Here is a 26346-nt window from a genome sequence, read left to right on the forward strand (position 1 = left end):
GGAAGCTGAGAGCAGGTAAGTAACCTCATTTATTCCCAGCTTGCAACTCTGCATAGAGAGGGAGGGAGAGGAGGCAGATAGGCACAGCAGGTGAATCTGGCCCTGCATGGGCAGGCTGGATTACAAAATTAAACATACACCCCAAAATACGACTCAACCTTTGTCAGGCTAGATATCCAATCTTCACATTTAATGCATTAGATGCGATTATACAGCATATAACCCAGTGACACTTCACAAAGGGCACACTGCCTGATGTTGTGCTGGATTCTATGCTGTAAAACTGCATCTAATGCAATAATTGTAAAGATTGGATATTTATCCTGACATGGGTCGAGTCCTATCTTAATGTCTACACTATTAAATACTAATCTAGTCACAAAAAGCGTATACTACTACTTAGAGATCCTTCTTATTTGAATCTTATACAACCTTCAGGCTAACATTTCATTTTTTAGCAATAAATATGTTTCCCCTATGCATTATGGGTATGGACACCACACTTCCCGTTGCCCTGGCTACTGGTGACTCTCCAAGTTAGATACTTAATCACAATGTAACACAGAGTGCAATCCTTTCTTCCCCCCGGTGACAGGTCTGTTACTTCTGGCATCAGTATTCTCTTCAGAAACAGGATGTGACATCAGATGGGAATAAGATGGCGACGCAAGTGACAGCAGCAGAAGAGACGAGTGACGTCACCTACACGCCAGGTATCACAAACCATAAAGGAAGTCACAAGCTTTATTTACATGGTTTTCACGTCCACATAACACAGCACCTGCAGAACCAGACTGTGGCTAAACAGAGGAGGACTCTGTAGTCCCTCCACCAGTCCAAAACATACTTTAAGACGTTCTATGTGTTTAAAAGTGAGGAGCGTACAAGATGGTGATAAGACTTCATTAACCCCTTGGCTGCGGTAAACACGTGTAAGCTGAGCAGCAGAGGGGTTAACCCCAACAATGCCAGGGAAGCTCTGTGACATGGTAAAGTGGGTGTCTTTTGCAGCCTGGGGTTGAAGGTGGCTGTGGTCACGGGAAGGGTCTTAGGCCTCAGACTCGAACATCTTCTTTCTGCCTTCCATGCCGGATTTCTCCTCAATATTCTTACGCCAGTCACCGACATCACGGAGATCCTTCTCCTGTGGGCAGAGAAAAATTCAGCATGAGATTTTGTCATTGACCAGAATACGAAATCCCCATCACTCTTAAGTGCATTGCAAAATGCTATTATTTGGTTATTTTTGTAGATTTTTTTTTTTTTTGTGGTAGGGCTAGAAGATCTGTATGGCTTGTTTTTATAGCTGTCTCCGCCCCACTAAGGCTACCTTCACTTCCTGTCTCAGTGGCAGGGTCACAGGAAATAGAATGTGAGGAAAAATACTTCCAACAGGGGCACAGGCAGCAATACAATTCCCAGTAAAGGTCATTCTGGCTCTTTCTCACACTGTCCAAAGCAAATGGTTTGGCTAGATGTACAGTTAAAGGCAAATCTCACCAGGATATATATTGTACATTAAAGGAAACATCCGAGAAAAAAAAAAGATCTACTTCCAGCCCCTGGTAGCCAAACTGTCCCTCGCCGCAGCTATGAGGCTTCAGGGTCTCCTCCGTTGCAGATGCCAACCTCGACAGGTCGGCATCTTCTGCGCTTGTGCAAGTGCGCGGCTGCACTCCTGTGACTGGGCAAGCACGTAGATGCTGACCTGGCAAGGTCGGCATCTGCAACGGAGGGGATCCCATGACGCCAGAGCTGCGGCGAGGGACAGATCAGATGCCAGGGGCAGGAGGAAGCCCTAGGTAAGTAGATTTTATTTTTTCTCTCGGACCTTTCCTTTAAAGAGGAACTGTAGTGAAAATAATGTAATGCATAGGATTACTGTATATACTCAGGGCCGGTTCTAGATTTTTGCCGCAGAGGCAGACTTGTGAGCCTTCTGGGTGGTCCGGGGCTGTATATACTCAACTATAAGTCTAGAAATGCAGGTCTTATTTGTTAAAGCAAATCATATACATGGGTCAGACTTAAATTTCTTGACTTTTAATCCTGTAAAATGCAGGTTCTACTGTGACAATTTTCATGACTAAACTCCGCCCTTTCCCACAGTACCGTCTCCCATTAGTGTGTCTTCCTGTCATTGCTGCTGGTGGCTGAGGTGTCTGACAGCACCAGTGCAGACAGAGCAGCCTTGCAGGTACCTTCGTGTGCTGCTGTATAGAGTTCTGCTCAAGCAGTATTGTTACAGTACAGTTGTAGTGCGCATGAAGTTTTATTACATATTCAAAGTGCCTCTATTAAAAGTGCCAAAAGTGCAGGGGATGCTTTATCCTACAGGTGCACCTCTATATGCCGGAGCTCTGCTCATGGTATTACATACCTTGTTACTGCATGTGTGTCTCTGCATTTACTCTGCACTTTTATTAGCTTTTTTGAAAACTATATATAATTGAATATTGCTGATTGAGCAGTCCTCATATTTTGCTGTTATTGTGATATTTATGATTTGGCAACCCCTTCCCTCTTATTACCCGTGCAGTATTTCGAGGCACTGTTCTGCTGTTACTGGCTGTGTTAATGGCTGCTCTTGGGGGCCACAGGGTATATGGCTGCACTTGGAAACTTAAAGAGGAACTCCAGCCTAAACAAACATACTGTCATTAAGTTACATTAGTTATGTTAATTAACCTCCCTGGCGGTCAATTAAATCCACCAGGGAGGCAGCGCAGCACTATTTTTATTTTTTTTAAATCATGTAGCTAGCCTAGCGCTAGCTACATGATAGCCGCTGAGCAGCGGCATCCCCCCACCCCCTCCGATCACCTCCGGCGATCAAGCCCATCAGTAAATCCCGTTCTGAACGGGATTTCCTTTAGGGCTTCCCCCGTCGCCATGGCGACGGGCGCGATGACGTCACCGACGTCAGAGGGAGTCCCGATCCACCCCTTTAGCGCTGCCTGGCACTGATTGGCCAGGCAGCGCACGGGGTCTCAGGGGGGGGGGGCACCCTCTAACGCGGTGGGTAGCGGCGAATCGGCACTACCCACCGCGGGGTAGCGGCGATCATAGGTAACACGCAGCTAGCAACGTGCTAGCTGCGTGTATAAAAAAAAAATTATGCAAATCGGCCCAGCGGAGCCTGAGAAATCCTCCGCAGGGGCTTACCCCGTGTCCAGCATGGGGTTACCGTTAAGGAGGTTAAAATAGATAGGTAATATAATCTCTTACCCACACTGTTTTAAAAGAACAGGCAACTGTTTGATTTCATGATGGCAGCCATCTTTTTGGTTGAAAGGAGGTGACAGGGAGCATGAGACACAGTTCCAACTGTCCTGTGTCCTGAGCACCTCTCCCAGTTGCTAGGCAACGTGAATAACAACATAGGAAATCCCATCATGCTCTGCACAGCATCAGGGGAAAAAGCCTGGGCTTTTTTTCTTTGATGGGTGGAGCTTCGCTAAAAATGCAGCTAAAAATGATGCTTCGGTAATAAAAACAAAGTTCTGATGCTATGAAACTGTTAAGGAAACACCAAGCCTTTTCAGTTCTACTGAGTAGATTTTTGTCCGGAGGTTCACTTTAAGCTCTTAATGGCACACTTTCCTGACTCAACTTATGTTTGAGTTATCAAAAAAGTCCAGCTTAAGAGGGTCAAACATTGGGGTCCACTTATACACAAAGTTAACTTATGTTTGTGTATATACTGTATTTTTTTTTAACAATATTTATTTATAAATGATATAGTCAGTGTTACCCATCGTATAATCTTTCTTCTCCTTGATTTACATTCTGAAATTCATCACAGGTGGCGACATCTTTAGTCCAGCCAGTTGAAAATACACCTGGTCTCCCAGAATGCTCTGGGGGTAAGAATTCTGCATATCTAATCAGCCCAGACTAATCATCACTGGGAGGGCGGGGCTATATACCAGTATACTGTACATCAATATATAGTTATAGGAAGGGTTTCTGATGCTGAAACCAGGAAAATGACCGTAAAAGTGGGTATCCTGAATCATGTACTGCATTCTACTATATGTCACTACAGTTCTCTTTGAGAGGTGATAAGCTCACATTGTGTGACGTCACGTGAGCTTGAAACTTTTTATAATGAGGAGCTTTTGCATCAGGGCCACTGGAGTACCATGAATGCCCTTATTTTTGCCATGAGGTTCACAGAACATATTAGGTATGAACTGAAGAAGAACTGTGTCTGTTGTGTTAGCATGCTCTTTGTTACACAGTCCTAGCTCTATCTCCTATTGTTTGCCTTTGTACTGATGGTGACCCTGTATGTGACGAGGCATTATCTTTTTCCAGCATTACCTTGTCAGTGTCCTCTTTCTTGACTTGCTTGAGGTTGGCACGGAGCTCCATGTTGACCTTGTGTTTGGAACCGAGCAGGGCGCGCAGCATGGCGTCAGCAGACATACGCACACGTTTAAGTGCTGGCCTCTTGAATTTACCTCTCAGGTCAAAGATTTTCTGGTTTAAGTCTTCCAGCTGCACATAGAAGAGGGTAGGATGTATTTAGGTAATGACCTTAGATTTTACAGCAGTCATTAACATTTCCTGGCTGTTCTTATAGAATAAGCTACATTATCTCCATACTTTTCTCCCTACCTTTAATACTTTTGTCGATAAAAAAGCTACTCCACTAGATCAGATCTATGTCCCACTAGGAGTTTAACAAATATTATTTCATCTTTTAGGCCCCTTTCAGCAAAGAGACTGAACCGTGCGCTTGTCAGGCAGTTCAGTGTCCCATCTGCCGCCAACAAGCGCCATTCGGGTGAAATGAAAATACAGCCAATGCACCCCTGTCACACAGCCGGAAGCATTGTGCGCCTGCACAGTAGTACTGCACAGGCACAGAACGCTCCCAGGCACGTGGCTGGGATGCGCATATGCAGAAGCGCACGACTGGCTGTGACTGGCCAGATTACCGGGGGGATAACAAATAAACGAAGAGGGTGGCGAGGGAGCCCACGAACCTCATGGGGCTGGAGGAAGCCCCAGTTAATTATAAATACCCCCATTATTCACATCTCAGGTACACTTTAACGCAATTTGTATGAAGCTTGCAGTTAAGCTAACCCTAATCACCAGGATATGAATTTCATTTACCCAATTCAATCCTGCATACAATTTATGTCAAATCTCTTGCTATACTGTTATAATGGCCGTTTATTGTCTTCTAGCTGTGAATAGGCTTAGAAAAAGGCCCGATTCTAATGCTGGGAATACTCGATGAGTGTTATTGGCAGATTTACTTTCCGATCGATTTTCCAATCGTTTTTCCGATCGATTTCCATTCACTTCTATGAGAAAATCAATCAGAAACACAATCTAAATCAGATCAGACCTGTCAGAAATTATCTATCGAGCCATCTATCTGCTGAAAAAACTGCCAGCACCCAAATTTCATGCGAAAAGTTATTCTTCCCAGTCAGAAACCAGCCATTCCACTGTGTCTGTTGTCACGTCTATCATTTCTTCAGCTGGCATTCGCACAACCCTCAGCCAGTTTCTTGGGATCCTAGTCATAGAGCTGACTAGACAGTTTTTGAAGCCAGTGACCATTCAGGTGAATTTTTTTTTAAACGTTTAAATTAAAATTGATACTTATATCAGAGGCCAGTTCAATAAATCTCTTTGTGATAAGTGATAAGTTTACCTCCTTAGAGCTCTTCTGGACTTTGGCTTCCATGTCGTACCTTTCCTCATCAACCACATCAATCTTGGCGTGTAATTTCTTGCAGAAATCCTGAGTAAAGACAAGTTGGTAAAAAGGAATAAATGTTTATGTACTCTAAAGTCTGTGTAATGGGTGCACTTTCACAAAACTGAATTGTTTTGTACCAAAACTGTTAAACCCGGTACACACTTTCAATTATGATTGGCCAATCACTGACCAATGTTACCACCTTCATGTAGTATATGTCTCCATTGAATTATGTGTGTTTTACATGCATTTTTGGAAACTATGCAGGAAGTTGCATGTTCGCAAAAACGCACAATGTAATGTGCGTTTTACATGCGGCCCATAGACTTTCATTAGCGGCCAAAAACGCTAGCATTTCTGCCTAGTGTGTTTCTAGCCTGAGTGTGGGTCGCTTCACACTATGAGCGCTTTGAGTTCATGTTCTGATCGCTAGTGTTTCTAAAAGCGATGTAAAAGTGCTTGTGTAATGAAATCCTATGGGAGTGTTCTCACATGAGTGATGAGCTATTTTTCCAATTGCAAACGCAGGACCTTCCCCATTTTCTTTCCGATTGCTCTTCAATTCAAGGTATAGGAAAATCGTGAATCACTTTAAAAACTTTTTGAACATCAATTTTGTGAGGGTTTTTCAAGAATTTGCTGTACAAATCGCTGTAAAAATGCCAGGAATCGCTTAACAAAATCGCTCACAAAAGCGCTTAGCACTTGCTATTTGTAGCGTGAATTAAGCCTGAGACAGTTTGACCTAATTTCAGCCCGAGTTCACCATTTACCTATATGTAGCTGGGATATGAAGTGATGGCAGCAAAACAAAATCTATGAGGTTCTGCACTTTGCAGTTGCATTGCATAGGCGGTATAGCTAGTACCTGCAATTCTTGCAAGGAATTTGGCAAGCTCAGAGGAGGGCAGTTCTCTGCAAGGTAACGTTCCTTTTCAGCTGCGGCATCGGCTTCTTCTTTTTCTAAGGCAGTTTTCGCCACCTGGAGCATCAAGCTCTATATGGAGAAGAAAGGTATTATTAGTAAGGTGAACAGTTAAAATGATGGTAAAACTTTAGTAACACGTTGGACTAAGGCTGAATTCCCACTGTGTTTATTGCATAGAGCAGCAGGCATGCAACTGACAGGCGCAACAGATCTATGCTTTCACATGTTTCTGTTGCAGTTCTTTGTGCTGCACTACAACGCAACCTGGCCCTGGCTGAGGTGGGCTGAGGTTATTGCGTACAGTCCTTTAGGCCTCTTTCACATTACGCAACGCAGATGGCCGTGCGATCAGAACGCAATGCGCCAAATAGCACTGTCATCTGCGTTGCTATGCGCTGCTGATCCCATTCATTATAGTGAATGGGATCAGCGCTGTGCTTTGGTTCTGTTTCCACTACACGCAGATTGGATGCAGAAAAACTGACTCCAATTAATACCTACCACTAAACGCAATTTTTCTGATGCAAAATTTTCCATAGGTATTTATTGGAGTCAGTTTTTCTGCATCCATTCTGCATCCAATCTGCGTGTATTGGAAATAGGCCCTTTGCCGATAATACATGCAGTAGTGCGATAGCACATCGCACTGCTGCACAGCGCATATAATGTGAACTTTAGAAGTGCTGTCTATGCACTTCTGATGTTCTTGTGTATCGTACACCATACGTGCTGCCAAATGAGCACAGCAGTGCGTATAGTGTGAACGAAGTCTTCTAAAAATCAGAGCAAATTAAGGAAGGGGGCTTGGGAAGTATTAAAGTGTAACTGTCGGGCATAAAATCAAAAATCAATTCTTTATTTTTATCTGGTAAACAAGTAATAAGGATGCTAACCAGGCAATCCAAAAGTTAAAATCACTATTACTTTTCTTGTTGATAAATGATCATTCCCCAGTTAACCTGACTCTTATTTGGTACACAAAAAATTTGGTACGCACAAAGGAAGTTGCAGGGCATGCTGGGTTGTCCTTTTTTGCTTCTCTACTTCCCCTCAGACTTAACTAATACAGGCTGATTGGCTGAAGCCTCTTTCCCTCCTGTTTTCTCCTCCCACACCTCTGTTCCTCTCTGATTGGCCAATATTTATCATGCTGAGACAATGCACTTTCTGTAGTTAAGGGCGGGAAAATCAGGCAGAGGAGAGTAAAGGAGAAAATGGCATCAGGATTAGCTTCAAATTAGCCACAATTAAAATGGGAAATGCTAAGAAGGATTTTCTCTTTTTTTACTGTAAAAAAATCACTAAAATCAAAACGTGGACAGTGCAATACATATGTTGTGTAAGTAGAGCAAGTATTTATCTACTTATACATGTGTTGTTTTTTTCTGAGATAGTATGGTTGACAGCTCCTCTTTAAGGTCAGGTTAGGGTTATGTTAGGGTCATCATTCAGAATTAGGTGATGGTATAGGCTGATAAATGATAGTATAGGGTGAGGTTAGTGTTAGCAATACTTGAACTTTTGTGTTACGTTTAGGGATTATTTAAAGTGGTAAGGATAGCATTAGGGCTATAAGTAAGGGGGTTAAAGGATGGTTAAAAAGGGGTTAAGTTGACTAAAGGCAGAGGGTGAGGTTAGGGTTAGGCAAAGTTTTGGGGGATAAAGAAGGGAGAAAAAAATGGAATTTGGAAATCATTCCCCAACCAATAACCTGAACCTGTCCAAAATCACTTGAAATTTTACATCACAGGCCTCCTGTTTTCCTTCTCTTTTCCTCATTCACAGAAGCAAACATGATAAACATGAATGTTTATGCCAACCAGGCGCACATGTTATATGCTGATCTATCATGAGAAAAACCAACAGTAGTCCCACCATACTTTGCATGCCTTGGTTCCATCTGAAATCTGTTCTTGGGAATAGACACACAGCATATTATGCCAGACACCACATTCCAGTGGCATATTTTATGTGTGTCTGTTATGTCACTAGCTAAGGTCCTCTCTGACATATTACATTTACAGTTAAAGGGAAAACACTATAAAGGCCTGTACCAACTACACAATTTTTCCGATGATTTTTCCTACAACACCGATTTTTTTCAGCGATCATTTCCATGATTTCATGAAGTGAGTACAGGCGAGCGATTACGCAAACAACGCTTAGCGACGTGTGGGTATAATGGCCATCATAGCAGATATTTAAAATCCTTGACGACTCTCGCCTAAAGTACCGCGATCGCTTCAACTCTTGTTCGCGCTCTCGTGACGTTGCATATACCCACCGCCAGGAAGTTGGATCGGGGAGCACTCATTGTCCTGGGACGTCGCTGGGATCCATCTTCCTGGGCCGCGAGGTGAGTATACAGCTTTAGGGCCCTTTTACGTTACATGCAATTCCGCTCCTATACCAATGCGATTTTGAAAAGTCCTGCATGCTGCTTTTTTTCTCCTTGTGTTCCTAGCGTCCGGTAAAAATTACATCGGATTCGCATTGCAATTTGCAGTGTAAAGGAAGCCTAAGACATGGCATACTAAGGCTTATTTAAAAATACACTGCAGACAGCAATGTGCTGATGCTGACATACAGGAACCCTCACATATGTAAGAGTACTCTCAGGATACTTCAGTGGATACCAGTGTAGTAGTGCTGTATAAGTGTATGTAGTGACAGTTGTTAGAAGAGTTCTGCATTCACTGCATAAGCAGATCTTGGCTGGGATACAAGGAAAAGTTCAGTTACCACAAACATTTCTGCTTACCTTCAGGTGCGTTCTGCGGGATGTTGTCATCTTAGACATCTTGGCGGTTTTTGTGGTAACTGTAAATAAAATATACATAACATTACTGGAGTCAGCGAATATCCTCCGCTATTGTTGTCTGTATTGATGGCCACAATCTGCATGCCATTATTCTCATTTACCAGTATGTACGTGAGGAAAAACTTTGGTCCTGCCTGCTGTCTGCAGAGATCTGGATGTTCTCAGCCCAATCCTTGGCCCTTTTTCCCTTTCAATCACTTCCCACCCCCTAAATAGACTGTGGCCGGGGTATCAGAGCCGCTGCCACCTGCCCCCACTTTTAAGTCACTCGATCTCCTAGGAAGTATGAGAAACTTTATAAGACTTTCCCAAAATATCTTGAGGAGCCTTTACAGAACATCAGCTGTCTCTCCTCGTCCAAGTTGTGGCTGCCTAGCTAATCTTCCCTACCAGCCCCCATCCCATAAAGATGGCACAGGTGAACATAGTGAGGATTATTGACTCTGGCTGTTTAAGCTGTAGGAGGTCTTATTTCATACCCCAAATAAAGAACAAGCAGCACTGTCTTGTCATGCCTGGGCATCTCTCTATAAGCCCACGAAGAGTCACCATGGAGAAAACATGACATAAAGAACTACACGCAGCCAATCAGTGCAGCTTTCTTTTGGGCAGTGTCCACTCTGTGTACTGGATTGCAACACGTCTCCTCACACTTACAGCTGGAATGCTGAGACCTGTAGTTCCCCTGATGCTAAGAAACCACATCATGGCCCTTATTCAATTCACCTTCTCTCCTAGGTTTTCTCATAGGTGATATTTTCACAAAAAGTTACTTTCTCCCATATGTAAAAGGCAAAAATATTCTAAAACACAACTCACAAGTAGTTTGTGGAGGCAAAATAAAGCATAAAACCCCACAGAAGTATAGGGAAAACATAAAAACGTATGTACAGGTGGCACACTGACTGGGACAGATTCAGACCTGGATCACTGCTGCCATATAAATTCTGTTACACACCTTTCATTTTGATTGGCCAATCACTGACCAATTTTACCACCTCTATGTAGCATGAGGGCCAACAGATTTTGAATACCATGAATACCATAAATGGATTGTGTAAGTAAGCTCTGGTACTACATGGAAGTGGCAGAACTGAAGAATGATTGGAATACTATGAGCAGATTGTGTAGGTAAACCCTCATGCTACATGAAGGTGGTAACATTGCTCAGTGATTGGCCAATCATAATTGAAAGTGTGTACTTAGCTTTAGCCATTAAAATGTAAGCATCTGTCACAGCTATATGCATAGAACATTTTATAAGGTGTCATCGATGAAGTACAAACAGGCTCTCTTTACTGCTCTGGTCTATCATTTGGTAAAATTTGGCATTTTCTCATCAATTAATCAACCAACCAATTATTCATAATTTGTCCAAGTAATGCTGGACGTGTAAGCCTGGGTGCTATGGTACCTTAAGAGCTAAGAAATGCAAATAATCTTGTCATAACAACATGTAAGCAAATGCCACACAGCAACAGTCATTCTCCTCTCTCCTCTGTCACCACAGACTAATACAGAATGATACGACACAAGATGGCGTCATACAACACCACGTCATTGTACATGCTTTGTGCAATCCTACCGACATTTATATACCATGAGACTATCTCTACACATTCTATTCAGGCTGTATTCAGTCTGGATGACTCTCACAATATACGGGTCTGAGTCAGAGTGGCCATACACTATTGGATTGAGTAAACAAGCAATATCTCTCTTATATCTATAAACAATAAATATCAGAGGGATATTGCTTGTTTACCTGATCAACCAAAAATCTAATAGTGTATGGCCACCCTGACTCCATATATTGTGAGAGATTACCACCTTTCGCTAATAGATTTGTAATTGGATTTGAATTAAAATCTAATATTGTTCAGAATGCTGCCGCCACTAACTTTGTACTGCTTAATACAGCGGAAAGCTATGTGGTGGTAAATTGGCGCGGTTCACCCCCCACACCTGCTCAGGCTCAATCGAATCAGCAAAATAACAGACTTTCTCTATGGAGTTTTGATTGATATTCTGATCAAAAATTGATTAATAGAGCACCTGTGTATAACAGATTTTTATTCCGTTCAATAGTGTATGATACCTTTAATAGGATTATACAAAGATTGTACAATGGTAACAGGAAGCAGCCTATCCATGCCTCTAAATATTGGTTAATTACCCAGCTGCCAGCTCATTGGTCCACACCTATTGGCTTTGATAGGCTTAATTTCTCTTCCCGGGCCAGCAGAGATCGGCACATCATGCCTCCGGACAGCTATGAGGAAGATTTATGGAAACCAGTACCACACAAAGTGGAGCAAAATCAGCGTACAGGTGGAGCAATGCCCAGGTCTAGAACTGCGCTAAGCATTTGCACCAGTTCTTCTCCACTTCCCCTTGCACTGGTTTTCATACATGTGCCCCACTAAGTATTTTTCCTGCCTTCAAGTTATAGAGTTAGGAAAAGAAAAAGTTCCTCCATTATGTACTTGTAGCACTGTTTAGTATGATAGGGGAAAATACAAGTTACTCCCACTGACAGTTATATTTGTGTTGGCGTTCCTTTCTTTCAGCGAGCATTAAAAGCACTGGCAGAGCTGCTCTGCATAGTACATTGTGGTTGATTCACTAAAACTGGTGAACACTGGAGAATGTAAAGCAACCCAGAATTGAGGAAACTCACTTCAGAAGTCGAGGGAGGCTGTAAACACCATAGAGGCTTCCTGGTCCTCTGTCTGTTCCATCATTCCTGCACCATCCTCAGTTAATAACATTCATCCTGCTAGGTCTTCAGTACTCCTCAGGCAGCTTTCTGGGTCCTCTGAGTAGCTCAGAAGACGAGCACATCCGTACTGCGCATATGCGAGTCCTGGGACAGCGCAGGAACAACAGGACCAACTGAGGAATGGGAAGGCTCTATGATAGTCAGAGCCTTGCCTCTACTAAGGTGTGAATCAAATCTGAATTGAATTTCCTCTCTTCAGTATCAGCAAACCTTGTCTACACGGTTTAAAAAGTGTCTTCTATAAAGTGGCCATAAATCTAACCCTCTGTACTGGAGCATAGCAAGGAAAGGTCTTTGTGCTGTTGGAAACATCGATTGGCATCCACAGAAAAAATTATTTAACAAGTCCACTGCAGCCTGCATTTAATAAAGTTGTCGACGTGGCTGGACTACGAATGAAACACTGCATTCCTGCACCCCTGCTATGTTCTGTTATGACCCAAGTTTAGTTTGCCCGCTAATAGTCACAGCGTTAGCAAAACTGTCTTCCATCTTCATTCATTTAACCCCTCTGTGACACTAGGGCGGATTTATCAAAGCGGGTACAGAGAGAAGAGAGAAGCAATAGTGAAGCTGTCGCGCAAGGCAGGGAACCAATCGGGATCCTTGCTTTATGTAGCAGCTGGAACTGCTACATAAAGTGATAGGTGTACTTTAAGATGTGTAGTACTCTTTAGTAAATCAGGACCGCGGTACATACATACAAATGTCCTATGATGTGCAGAGGTTGTGACTTCACCAAGGCCCCTGGACCATTTAAGGCCCTTTACCAGCCACTGCATTAGTTCTTTTTGGTGCTATGGCGGCAATGATAAATGCTATATGACAAGGCAGTTATCACCAACGAGCTGTTTCCCTTCCTCTCTTGCACTGTATTATATGATTATCCTACAGACATTGCTGGGGGCCTACAGTAAAAATCACAGAGGACCGTGACTGTTTCACTACACCACTGCACATCTCACGGATATTGCTTGAAGCATGCATTCTATTTACTGCAGTGCAGCGTTTATAGGGAACCTAAAGCGAGGCTTCCATATTTATTTCATTTTAAGCAATACCAGTTGCCTGGCTATCCTGCTGATCTCTTTGGCTGTAATAGTGTCTAAATCACACACCTGAAACAAGCTAATCCAGTCAGACTTCAGTCAGAGCACCTGATCTGCATGCTTGTTCAGGGCCTATGGTTAAAAGTATTAGACACAGAGGCTCAGCAGGACAACCAGGCAATATGCATTGTTTGAAAGGAAATGAATATGGCAGCCTCTCGCTTTAGGTTTCCTTTAAGTGCATGCTGCATTGCGGTGGTTGGTTTTATTTCAAAGCCATTCTAACTGTGGTCTAATTTTCTTCTGAAATCTGCTGTTGTGCAATATAAAGTTCCATGACGCTTTGTCGTGGAGGAATTGGTCATCTTGTGAAACCAATGTTGTAACAGGAACGTGTTGGTAAGGTATGTAGAAGAAATGGCATGTATGCCATGCATGCTCAATATCAGGGATTGGTCTATACAGGCTCTGCACACATTTGATAATAGCAGTTGCTTATTTGTCAGCTGTTTTTGGCCTTACAAGCAGTCTGCCTCCCCCTGATACATACACCGAGTGCCCACTGTTCTTTCTGGAGGTTTTTTTTTTTGCAGTAACACAAGCCCTTCAGCGCCTTATTGCCCTGGCCAGGATTTTCTCTTACCTGACCCTTGTGGACGGAGCCCTCAGAATGAAGCAGGGGTTGGACTGCAAGTGATGGACATTTAGGGGGGTATTAATATGCTGGGGGGAGCTCTGGGTAGTAGATGTCTAGCTCAGAAAGGGCATGCAAACCCCCACCAGCCAATGGCATTCCAAGATACACAAATACTCTGACCCTCCTCCTGCAGCTCATCTTTGGCATCTTAACTCTCTGACTGCTGCAGTGTGCACTTTCCTCATGAAAATATTTTTTATTTGTTTTTGCCATTAAGTGAACACTGATGGAACCATAACATTCTTTGTACAAAAATGTATACACCCATTCTAAACACTTTCTCGTGGTAGCTCTGCAAGTCTTTAACCCTTCAGGGTGGTCGGGAAGCCCCCTGTCCTATTCTTGTACTGGACCCACCTGTCTCTGCATGCAGCCACAGAAATAGGATACTGCTTTCCACACAGTCTAGGACAGTCCTCCTTGTTTTATTGCAGCTCATTCACACACCTCTGCCCCACAGTGTTCGCAAACATTCACTCTTGTTTTTTCTGTTGGGACTAATGATTTCGTCAACAAAAGAATAAGAGGCAGTGAGGTGCTGCCCTCTGCTGGACATTAAACAAACTGCAAAACTGCAAGCAGTTCCCTTAGAACCTCTTCTTTTCTAAATAATTATCATCACCATCATTATCATCTTAAAGCTCATCTGAATTGGGACCAAAAGTTGATTTTTACTTATCAGTGGCTTCTTAAAGCCCCATAGTTTCTCAGGTCCCTCAGGGTCCTCCAGGACCCCTGCTATGTGTAATTTCCCCCTCAGGGTAGGAACACACTAGGCAGAATTGCATATGCATTTTCCACTATGTGCTATGGAAAACGCACATGCGATTCTGCCTAGTGTGTTCCTACCCTTAGAAAAATCTGCAATTGGAGCTCTAGTTGCAGCTACTGTGCATGTGTGGGCCCGTCCGAATGCCTCCTTGATTGTGCCCCCAGCACCAGGAGCAATCTGCGAATGCGCGGTACAATCATTTTCAGAGAACCACAAGTGCAGAGCGCTTCCTGTGTCAGGAGCGCAATTGAGGAGGCGTACGGACGGAACCGCTCAAGCGCAGTAGCTGCAACTAGAGCTCCAGTTGCAGATCTTTCTGAGGGGGCAGCAGCACATAGGAGGGGGCCCAGAGGACATCATAGTATCTGACAGACTACAGGTGGCTGAAAGAAGCCACAGGTAAATAAATAAACACTTCATTTGTCCCAATTCATGTGTGCTTAAGGGCCCATTCACACTTGAGCAGGAATCACGCGATTCCCGCTCAAGGCAAACCACTAGCGGTTTTTAAAAAAACGCTGCAGCATGTAAAACATGGCAGTGTTCTCGCTGCCCCGTTTGCGGTTAGCGATAACCGCAAACGTGTTACATGCAGCGGTTTGCCAGCGATTCGCTATTAGCGTTTAGCGATCGCGAATAGCATGCATAGCACCACTAATCGCAATCGCGCCAAAACCGCTGCGTGTCCAGTGATTTTTCCACGTTAATCAGGAAAATCACTCCTGCAAAACACTGGTGGTAATCGCCGGCGTTTTGCAATTTTAGATGTGAACGGGGCCTTAAGGTTTATAAAAATCAGATTTTCAGATAATTGGAAACCTGAATTTAAGAAGGAGAAGGGATGTAATGTGTGTAATGTGTCACATGGTGTGGCTAACTTTTGGCCTATAAGCACAATGTGCAGACAGTATACACGTGATCCTCTATTCAATTCACTTTTCTCCTGACTTTTCTCATAGGAGAAATATTGCACACCTTATCAATAAAATATCTTTTAAGCCCGCAACATGCAAGTAAATGCTCCAAATAAGTTTGATATTACTTCTTCGGCTACATTTGAATACTTTATTGGGTGTTTAAAAATTATTTTGTCGATAAAATAAAAAAGTAGCAAACTTGAATAGGGGCCATGGTGCCTCTATTCAACAAACAAACAAAAAATAATTGCACTGCTTCCAAAGCCAAATAACGGAATCACTGCTTTTGTAAAGGGTTTGCCACACCTACGGATATAGTTGTATACACAAAAAATGAAATTCAATGATGTGTAGGGCCCTGATGAGTCCTATTGGGTGAAACACGTCAGGCGGAGCTTAAAGGGAACCTGAAGCGAGTAAAATTGTTTTAAAATAAACACATGACCTAGCTGCAAATGAATATTACATACTTACCTCACCGTTCCTCTCAGAATTTTACCATTTTCTTCTTACAGTGATCCCTTCCAGTTCTGACAATATTTTGTCAGAACTGAAATATACCAGTTTTTTTTTATATGTTAAATAAACGGTATTACACTATGAGGAGATATGTTTAAGCCTAGTGTCTGTGGAGTATGGATTGGAACAATTGGAACATCTGAACTCTAATGAGATATTTATCTGCTGGTCTGTGGCCGGTCAGCCAATCAGTCTGGTGAGCATGTTTTGCTTATTGGTGACTAGAAACACACATGGTGAGAAGTCACTTTTATTTGCACGGTGGTAGTTGGAAAGGGTGCAAGGTTATTCAGTGATACTACACCAAAAGCGATTGTTTGGTTTTCCGAGGACATCCTAAACATCGATGTGTGGATTTGAAGGAACTGGTCGGAGGCATAAAATGTTTGTTGCTGGTCTGTCATCGGTAAATGTTCCGATCTGGTGAGCGATTATTTTACAGGATATCAGTGGAGCAGGTTTTACGTCTGTTGCTGTGGATGCATGAGATGCTTATTGCAGGTCTATGGGTCAGCATTAGGATATGGTGAACCATTATTACACATGATACTGATGGATCGAGCATTTATTGGTTTATGAAGAGGAGTCATTGCGTTTATAGTGACTTTGGGACTTAACAATTGTTTGGGAGTACTCTATGAGCTAGGGTGAAATTTGGTCGATGCACACCTTCTTTTGCGTGATCCAAAAATAACATTTTATAGCACAAACAATCTCCATAGTAGTCAATGACCGAGAGCCAAGACGGTACACAATATCTAAAAGTATTTTTCTGCGTAGAAAGATAAATCTCTAAAAACAAAGGGGCCATCAATTCATTCTCAATTTCGTCACCGCAGCGTACTGCACAGGTGCAGAACTACTACGCCTGCGCAGTACGCCATGGGCAACGTGACCATGATTGACAGCAGGACGACCTCGGGGTCGGCCTGAATACCATGCACGGTGACTGGGACGGCAGCGGGGAGCGGAGGTGACAGCGTGGGACAGTCGGCTGCAAGGGGATGGAGAAAGTCCCAGGTGAGTAAAGCTCATTTGTTAATTTTTCCCTGATGACTCCTTTAAGCAATACCAGTTGCCTGGCATTTCTGATGGTCTTTTTGGCATCAATTGTATCTGAATCACACCAGAACTAAGCATGGAGGGAATCTTGTCAGATCTGACAAAAATGTCAGAAACACCCGTTCAGGGTCTATAGCTAAAAGTATTAGAGGTAGAGTATTAGCAGGACTGCCAGGCAACTGGTATTGCTTAAAAGGAAATAAATATGGCAGCCTCCGTATCCCTCTCACTGTAGGTGTCCTTTAAGGCATGATTGGAAGGGGTGATGAAGGTGTGTCCAGGTCAGGGCTGGGCAAACTTTGTGCGGCCCGGGCCGCATGATGTGGACCGCGGGCTGTGGTCCTTTTATTGCTCCCCCCCCCCCCCATGAGCAGGCAGTAACTAGGGGATAATTTAAAGTAAACCAGAGCTGTGAATAAAGTAAGATTTGATACTTATCCCAGGGCTTCCTCCAGCGCCATAAGCACGTGTGAGTCCCTCAATGTCCTCCTGCGGTCTGCCGTTCAGACGCGATCAGCCCCTGTAACAGGCTCAGTTGTGTCAGTTGGTGCCTTCTGCGCATGCGTCGGAGATCCACACATGCGCAGAAGGCCACAACTGATGCGACTGAGCCTGTTATCGGGGCTAATCACGGCTAAATGGCAGACTGTAAGAGGAAGGGTGAGGGACTCACACATGCTTATGGGGCTGGAGGAAGCCCTGGGTAAGTGTCAAATCTTACTTTATTTACAGCTCTGGTGCACTTTAAAACACTTTAAGACCGAGGGAACCGACCGTGGGCGGCCTCTAACATGCGCTGTAACTACTTTTTTAATGTAAGTGCAATATACTGTGTTTGCAAAGATACAGTGGTGTGAAAAACTATTTGCCCCCTTCCTGATTTCTTATTCTTTTGCATGTTTGTCACACTTAAATGTTTCTGCTCATCAAAAACCGTTAACCATTAGTTAAAGATAACATAATTGAACACAAAATGCAGTTTTACATGATGGTTTTTATTATTTAGTGAGAAAAAAATCTCAAAACCTACATGGCCCTGTGTGAAAAAGAAATTGCCCCCTGAACCTAATAACTGGTTGGGCCACCCTTAGCAGCAATAACTGCAATCAAGCCTTTGCGATAACTTGCAACAAGTCTTTTACAGTGCTCTGGAGGAATTTTGGCCCACTCATCTTTGCAGAATTGTTGTAATTCAGCTTTATTTGAGGGTTTTCTAGCATGAACTGCCTTTTTAAGGTCATGCCACAACATCTCAATAGGATTCAGGTCAGGGCTTTGACTAGGCCACTCCAAAGTCTTCATTTTGTTTTTCTTCAGCCATTCAGAGGTGGATTTGCTGGCGTCTTTTGGGTCATTGTTCTGCTGCAGCACCCAAGATCGCTTCAGCTTGAGTTGACGAACAGATGGCCGGACATTCTCCTTCAGTATTTTTTGGTAGACAGTAGAATTCATGGTTCCATCTATCACAGCAAGCCTTCCAGGTCCTGAAGCAGCAAAACAACCCCAGACCATCACACTACCACCACCATATTTTACTGTTGGTATGATGTTCTTTTGCTGAAATGCAGTGTTACTTCTACGACAGATTTAATAAGACACGCACCTTCCAAAAAGTTCAACTTTTGTCTCGGCGGTCCACAAGTTATTTTCCCACAAGTCTTGGCAATCATTGAGATGTTTTTTTAGCAAAATTGAGACAAGCCTTAATGTTCTTTTTGCTTAAAAGTGGTTTGCGCCTTGTATATCTGCCATGCAGGCCGTTTTTGCCCAGTCTCTTTCTTATGGTGGAGTTGTGAACACTAACCTTAATTGAGGCAAGTGAGGCCTGCAGTTCTTTAGATGTTGTCCTGGGGTCTTTTGTGGCCTCTCGGATGAGTTTTCTCTGCGCTCTTGGGGTAATTTTGGTTGGCCAGCCACTCCTGGGAAGGTTCATCACTGTTCCATGTTTTTGCCGTTTGTGGATAATGGCTCTCACTGTGGTTCGCTGGAGTCCCAATGCTTTAGAAATGGCTTTATAACCTTTACCAGACTGCTAGATCTCAATTACAGTACTTTTGTACTCATTTGTTCCTGAATTTCTTTGGATCTTGGCATGATGTCTAGCTTTTGAGGTGCTTTTGGTCTACTTCTCTGTGTCAGATAGCTCCTATTTAAGTGATTTCTTGATTGAAACAGGTGTGGCAGTAATCAGGCCTGGGGGTGACTACAGAAATTGAACTCAGGTGTGATAAACCACAGTTAAGTTATTTTTTAACAAGGGGGGCAATCACTTTTTCACACAGGGCCATGTAGGTTTTGAGTTTTTTTTCCTCACTAAATAATAAAAACCATCATTTAAAACTGCATTTTGTGTTCAATTATGTTATCTTTGACTAATAGTTAACGGTTTTTGATGAGCAGAAACATTTAAGTGTGACAAACATGCAAAAGAATAAGAAATCAGGAAGGGGGCAAATAGTTTTTCACACCACTGTAGGTAAATAAGGTCAATGTACCATAGGAGCGCTTTTTGTGTTTTCTTGTTGCACTTTAAAACTCACCTGATCGCCGATTCCAGCATCGCGTCTCCATGGCAAAAGGGCATTACATTACACGCCATCAGGACATGCCAGCATATTACACACTGGCTGCCAGCATGTAATACGCTGGTATGTCCTGACGGTGTGTCATGTGATGACCTGTTGCCATGGAGTTGCGAGGGTGGAATCAGCGATCAGGTGAGTTTTAATTTATCCCCAGTTATCAGCCGCTCGCGACTCTGCAGGGGGGAGGAAACCTGTAGGTGAGCCGGAGTTACAGCACATCCAGCCCATGAGCCGTAGTTTGCCCAGCACTGATCTAGGTGATGGAGGCATGACTGGAGGTGAAGGTGTGCCTAGAGATGTAATGAAGGTGTGGTTGGGGGTGTGATGATGATGATGAAAGTGTGACTATAAGTGTGATGAAAGTGTGACAGGAGTGAGGAAGGATGTGACTGGAAATGTGATGAAGGTATGGCTGGATGGGTGATGGTGTGACTTTTGTCCAAAAATGTATCCATCTTGTTCAAAAAGTTGGATGGCAGTACCTGTTGCTCCCTTGGGCCGCTGCAGAATCTCCATCAACTCACCTGTCCCAGCGGGCACACTTCTCTGCCAGCCAGTGACTCTGTGCTCTCCATCTTCATCCTCACAAGGGCACCTCTCCTCCTTGCCAAATTATTATGTAATACTATGGGCACAGAGAAGACGCAGCCAGTAGTGGATGGAGACAGGAACATGGAGCGACAGACTGACAGGAGACACTACTCTGCAGGGAGAAAATGTTAGTTTGGGAGAGACCTGGGGGGCAAGGCAGCCGGCTTGAGGGGCGCTGGGGGGCACTTTGGCATCAACAAAGGGGCTCCTAATGACGCTTTAGGGAAGGGGAGGTCTGCCAGGGCCAGGGGGCCCTGGGTTTAATTTTGCCCAGTGGCCCCTTTGTAGCTAGAACCAACCAACCCTGTGTAGGGATCATCTCTGTTGCAGGGCTGGTAAAACACGTCGCATACATTTATGTTGGCAGTCAATTCAGCTGCTTGGCTGAAGTTCTGTCTAATCAGGTCCACTTTCAGCAAAGACCTATTACAAGAAGTTGTATGGTTTTGGCTGGTGCTTCATGCATGCATGAATTTGAATATTCTACCACCTAGTGGCCACTATTTGTATAACAATTAAAGTGAATTCTAATACCAGTACCCTAATTCTGTGTGTGCAAATATACAGGGTCCCAAATAACAGCCAACATAAATAAAAAAAACTGAATAAAGTAAATTATGGAAGCAATTAAGATGATCAGTGGAAATATATGTACACACCTTAATGGTCTGTAGCTATATATGGTCTTTCCTGATCATTTAACACTAAGGATACGTCCAGGCAAAATAAAAAATCCACTTACTTGGGGCTTCCTCCACCCCCTGGCCAGGGACGGATCTAGGGGGGGGGGGGGGAGGGGGCAGGCGGGTATCTTGCCCCAGGCGCAGTTTGTTGAATTCTTAAAAAGGCAGCAAAATGAATGGCAGTTTAGGCGCCAAAACCTGACCTTTAGGTGCCAAATCCTAACCTTGCCCCAGGCGCAACTTGGTCTTGATCCGTCCCTGCCCCTGGCAGCCGTCCTGTGCCCTCGCCGCAGCTCCGGTGGCTCCCGGTCTTCTACGCTGCAGAAGCCAACCTCGCCAAGTCGGCTTCCGGGTCAGCTTCTCATGCATTCCACTGCTCCACCGCTGACGTCATCAGCGCAGCACTGGAGCGCATGAGAAGCCAACCCAAAAGCTGACCTGGCGAGGTCGGCTTCTGCAGCGGAGAAGACCGGGAGCCACCGGAGCTGCGGCGGGGGCACAGGACAGCTGCCAGGGCCTGGAGGAAGCCCCAGGTAAGTGGATTTTTGTTTTTGATTTTGCCTGGACGTTTCCTTTAAGGCCTGAGTTTTGTAAGGATTGCTATACATTCTGCACATGTTCCGGCCAGGCATTCTATGGAGAGGAGAAGACATGAGCTGCTTCATGCTACAGGACCATTAGGGCTTGTTCACAGTATGAGCGTTTTCATTTTTTCTCTCTAAGCGCTGGCAATTTTTGAAATCGCTCTAAAAGAGCTTGTGCAATGATTTCCTATGAGAGTGTTTATACTTGATCGCTCTGCTTTCTATTGAATTGCAAACGCGGCTCCTATACCATTTTCTGAGTGTGTGTTCAGCAGAAAGTAAAGGGAAATCGCAAAGTGCTTGAAAAAGCGATTTGAATAGCGATTTCCCCAAGCGCTTTTATGAATAAATACATTGTATTTATTCATTTCCGGGTCAGAGTTCACTTCCTGACTGACGTCAGGAGGAGTAAAGAATCATCGCTCCACAAAAGCGCTTAGAAAAGCACTTTTCGAAGCGCAAAGCGCAGGGAAAAGCGATTTCAAAATCACTAACCAAATCACTCAGCGCTTGTGATAGCGCTGGCAATTAGTAATGTGAACAAGGCCTTAGGCATTGGAGGTTGCAATTCAACAAGACACAGTGCTGCAGGGGAGGCCAGTTACATCCGGGCACTCCTGTTCACACCTATTAAAGATGTGAAAATATCCACACATATTTTGTTTAGGAGAAATCAGCGTGGAACAGAAAAATATTACAGATCTTCCTAGGCTACTCTTTCAGGTGGGCGGTAGGATGAGCAGTGGGAGCAGGGCCGGAGCTACCATAGCAAAAAATTGGCAATTGCCCCAGGGCCCCAGAGCCTGTAGGGCCCCCCAAAGGTGTCCCTCCCCATCTTAACTGTTGCTCCCTAGGGACTCTGCAGAGTCTGTTAAGTTGGGAGGTTGTTGGGGGAGGGTCAGCAGCCAGCTCAGGGGCCCAGGAGGGAAATTTGGCGGCAACAAAGGGCCTCTAATGGTGCTTTTTGGTCAGGGATGTCTGTTGGGGGGCCCCCAGGCTAATCTTGCCCTAGGGCCCAATTGTTACTTGAACCGGCCCTGAGTGGGAGGGAGGATTAGTGGGGCTATTGTTATGCCAGCACAGTTTAGGAACTAAAAGAGTCTACTGTAAAGTGGTGATCAGGCTTACAATTCTATTGGACAGAATGTTTCACTTTCTAAAGGTGCGTACACACGCACTTCTACAGAGAACGACGTGCCCGTCAGACCCTCCCGCTTGGCGGTCGTTCTCCCGACAGTAGTGCGTGTGTACAGTCTGTCTGCAGACTGATAAGGCTGTTTCTGAACGATCCGCTGATAGTAGTGTAGTAGTGCGTGTGTACGCACCTCTAAACATATGAAATAATTAAATCTATGTGTACTGTTGATGATAAATAGAACAGAATGAATGTGGAAATGAGTCTCATATTTTTATTTTCGGTTTAATGGCTTAATTTTTAACATTTCATGAGACTGTTACAGTTGCTGTTTATAATCCACACCCTGCCTTGTTAAAGCAGACCTGAACTCAGAAGAACCTCCTCTCTGCACTAAAAGCAAAATAACCTTTAAAGGTTTTGAGAAAGACCTAAATAAAAACATTTCTTTGTTACAGTTGATACAAATCCTGCAATAAATCTGAAGTGTTTCTACTTCCTGATTTCATGAAAGCAGACATATTGTTAACAGCCTGTGTTCACCAATTAGCTATCTGCCGAGGCAGTCAGCTGACTCATGATGTAGAGATCAGTTTCATTCATTACGTGGCATTAACTTGCATCATAAGCTTTATAAAGAAAAAGCTCACGCAAAGGGGAAGTTAGATTTGTACTGTGACCCAATGACTGAATGTGACACATTTATTGTATGCATCTAATTGAACTTTGATTTCAGGAACCTAAAGGGGCATACAGACATGCGACTAAAGTCGTTGGTAACGAACGACTAACGATCGTTTATAACGACGATCGTTACAAAATAACCGCTAACGATCGTTAAGGGTAACGATCAGCGACTGAAGTCGTTGCAAACTGGAAATCCGTCCTGGCGGATTTTTTGTAACGACGATCGTTAGCAAAAGTACGTGTGTATGCTGATCGTTACAAAAACGATCGTTCGTTAAGTACCGTACATGCGCAGACAGAGAGAGAGAGACAGAGAGATGTATATAGATATATGTATATATATATATATATATGTATATATAGATGTAGATAGATGTATATAGATAGAGATATATCTATCTATATCTCTCTCTCTCTCTGTGTATATATATATATATATATATATATATATATATATATATATATATATATATATATATATATATATATATATCTCTGTACGCAACTTCCTCTTTCCTACTGGCCATTAACAATGACGTTCGTTCCGGGTTCATTGATCTGAATAACGTTTAGCATAATAGATGCGCTGCATCATACGTTCGTCACTTCCGATCTTATCGTTTGCCACTTTCAACATCTCTTTACTAACGACCTTTTCATTTCTCTCCTTAATTGATCGTTCGTCGTTGCTTACGAACGATCGTTATCGCATGTCTGTACGTAGCGTAAGGCTTACATCTTGAAGAGATATTTCTCATCTTTAACACACAGCTGAGGGATCAAATTACAATGTGTGCTTAGTCACAGATGAGGGGCAATTAGACAGACTAAGCTCTCTAAATCAGGCATGGGCAAACTTGGCCCTCCAGCTGTTAAGGAACTACAAGTCCCACAATGCATTGCAGGAGTCTTACAGCCACCGTCATAACTCATAAAGGCAAATGCATTGTGGGACTTGTAGTTCCTTAACAGCTGAAGGGCCAAGTTTGCCCATGTCTGGTCTAAATACATACAGGGCGCGTTTTCCTTATGTCCTGTGTAAGAGTTCAGGTCCACTTTAAGCTGAAAGAGAAGTAATGACCCTTTGAACGTAACCACTATATGACCGCTCCGCGCCAATTGACGTGGACACGGTGGCAGCCCCAGGACCGCCTAACGCCAATTGGCATGCAGTGCTGGGGGCAGAGTCTGCAGTCATCCCTGCTTGAATGACAAAGCCCCTCTCCGCCATCAGCCTCCGCTCCCAGTGGTGTTCGTGGCTAGGAGACTGTTAGATGGCGAAACTGCTGTCTTTTTACTCTGTACAACGCTGCGATCTAAGGCAGTGCTATACTGGGGACAGCCGTGTGACACAGCTGTCCCCCTGGTAGGCTCGGGGGTGATCCACTGTCATAGGCTGAAGCCTATGACAGCTGATCACAGTGATCAGCTGACTGGGGGAGGGAGGGAGGGGGGTAGGTAAAATACATTTAAAAAAAATAGGCAATTTTATTTAAAAAAATAAAATAAATATTGACAAAAAATAAACAAACATTGGTGGAGCGATCAGACCCCACCAACAGAAAGCTCTGTTGGTGGGGAGAAAAGGGGGGGTGGGGGAATCACTTGTGTGCTGACATGTGCAGCCCTGCAGTGAGGCTTTAAAGCTGCAGTGGCCTATTTATTGAAAAATGGCCTGGTCTTCATCAGAGGCCTTATCTTCAACATTTCTTAGATGTTTTAGCCCCAATTTACTTTTCAGGATATGGGACTCAAGTTTTGCATAGATAACAGCTCAAGCTTTTCAATTCTTGCAGTCCCCGGTTAATGAACGAGATAGGGACTGTAGGTTTGTTCTTAACCTGAATCTGTTCTTAAGTTGGAACACTGTGCCATCTCTGTCCCCTGTACCTCTTCTGTGCCCCCCTGTTCCTCCAGTTTCCCGGAGCAGTGCTTTTCAGCGCTGCTAGATTTGGGCGCAGCCAGCGCCTCCATAGACTACAATAGGAATCACTCAGCGCTCAGTGAGTAACGTCGGCTGCGTCAGAAGACGGAGCCGAGGTTGCTTAAAAAACACAATAATTCGGCCTCCAGCAATCGCTGGAAGCCGAATTATTTCATTCCACCACTATCCATGGCGGCCTGGAGGGGGAATAGTAATTAAATCGGCCTGGACTTGTGCAGAAGCAGGACCAGTCATATAACAGCTGGATCCTGCGCCCAAGTCTACCGGCGCCAATTTCAAATGTACTCCCAGTGTCCCCCTCTGTGCCACCTCTGCCCTCTGTACCTGCTTATACAAGTTTAAATGCCATTTTTTCTTTGAATTTGTTTAAATTGATTTTCTCAAAAGTCCAAATTGAAAACATTTTTTTTATGTCTTGTTCCCATGGAAATACATAATCCATGCTGTTCGTATCGGTGGGTTGTTCGTAAGTCGGGGACTACCTGTACTGGAAAACAGAAAGGGACTTCATAGAATTTCTTACTAGGACTAGTATTATATGTACCTATGTTTATCTCATCATGGCCCATATGCAATTGACTTTTTCTCCTGAGATTTTTCCTAGGAGATAATTTTTCATTTCCATATGCCTCCATGGCAGCATACATATGGGTTAAGCCCCACCCCTACCAATTAACAGGACCTTAATTAACAGCTATAAAAGAAAGTGACCCCTAGCGAGCAGCATTCTCATTTTTGTCCTCACCTCCGAACAGGTTCCTTAGTGTTTCAGCGCTATTTATTTTTATTTTACTCTTACCTCGCCGACATTCCTGCGGCGTTCCGGCCAGGTTCAGCCTCTCCTGGTCGCAGCCCTGTTGTCAT

General features: G+C 43.8%; 1 protein-coding gene across 2 annotated transcripts; it reads right to left on the bottom strand.

The window, feature by feature from the left end:
- Positions 1 to 728: 728 nt before the first annotated feature.
- Positions 729 to 14049, bottom strand: TNNI2 (troponin I2, fast skeletal type). Of its 2 annotated transcripts, none has more exons than XM_068260928.1 (6): positions 13949 to 14049; positions 9415 to 9473; positions 6594 to 6722; positions 5678 to 5767; positions 4327 to 4503; positions 729 to 1144 (listed from the first exon to the last, which is right to left on the bottom strand). In XM_068260928.1, exons 2-6 carry the CDS (start codon positions 9451 to 9453, stop codon positions 1049 to 1051), a joined length of 531 nt encoding a protein of 176 aa, XP_068117029.1. In that variant the 5' UTR covers positions 9454 to 9473; positions 13949 to 14049; the 3' UTR covers positions 729 to 1048. The 2 variants fall into 2 exon arrangements, with proteins under 2 accessions (XP_068117029.1, XP_068117030.1); XM_068260929.1 differs by lacking the exon at positions 13949 to 14049 and adding an exon at positions 9576 to 9675.
- Positions 14050 to 26346: the final 12297 nt, after the last annotated feature.

Source organism: Hyperolius riggenbachi, chromosome 11, assembly GCF_040937935.1.
Source record: "Hyperolius riggenbachi isolate aHypRig1 chromosome 11, aHypRig1.pri, whole genome shotgun sequence".
NCBI lineage: Eukaryota > Metazoa > Chordata > Amphibia > Anura > Hyperoliidae > Hyperolius > Hyperolius riggenbachi.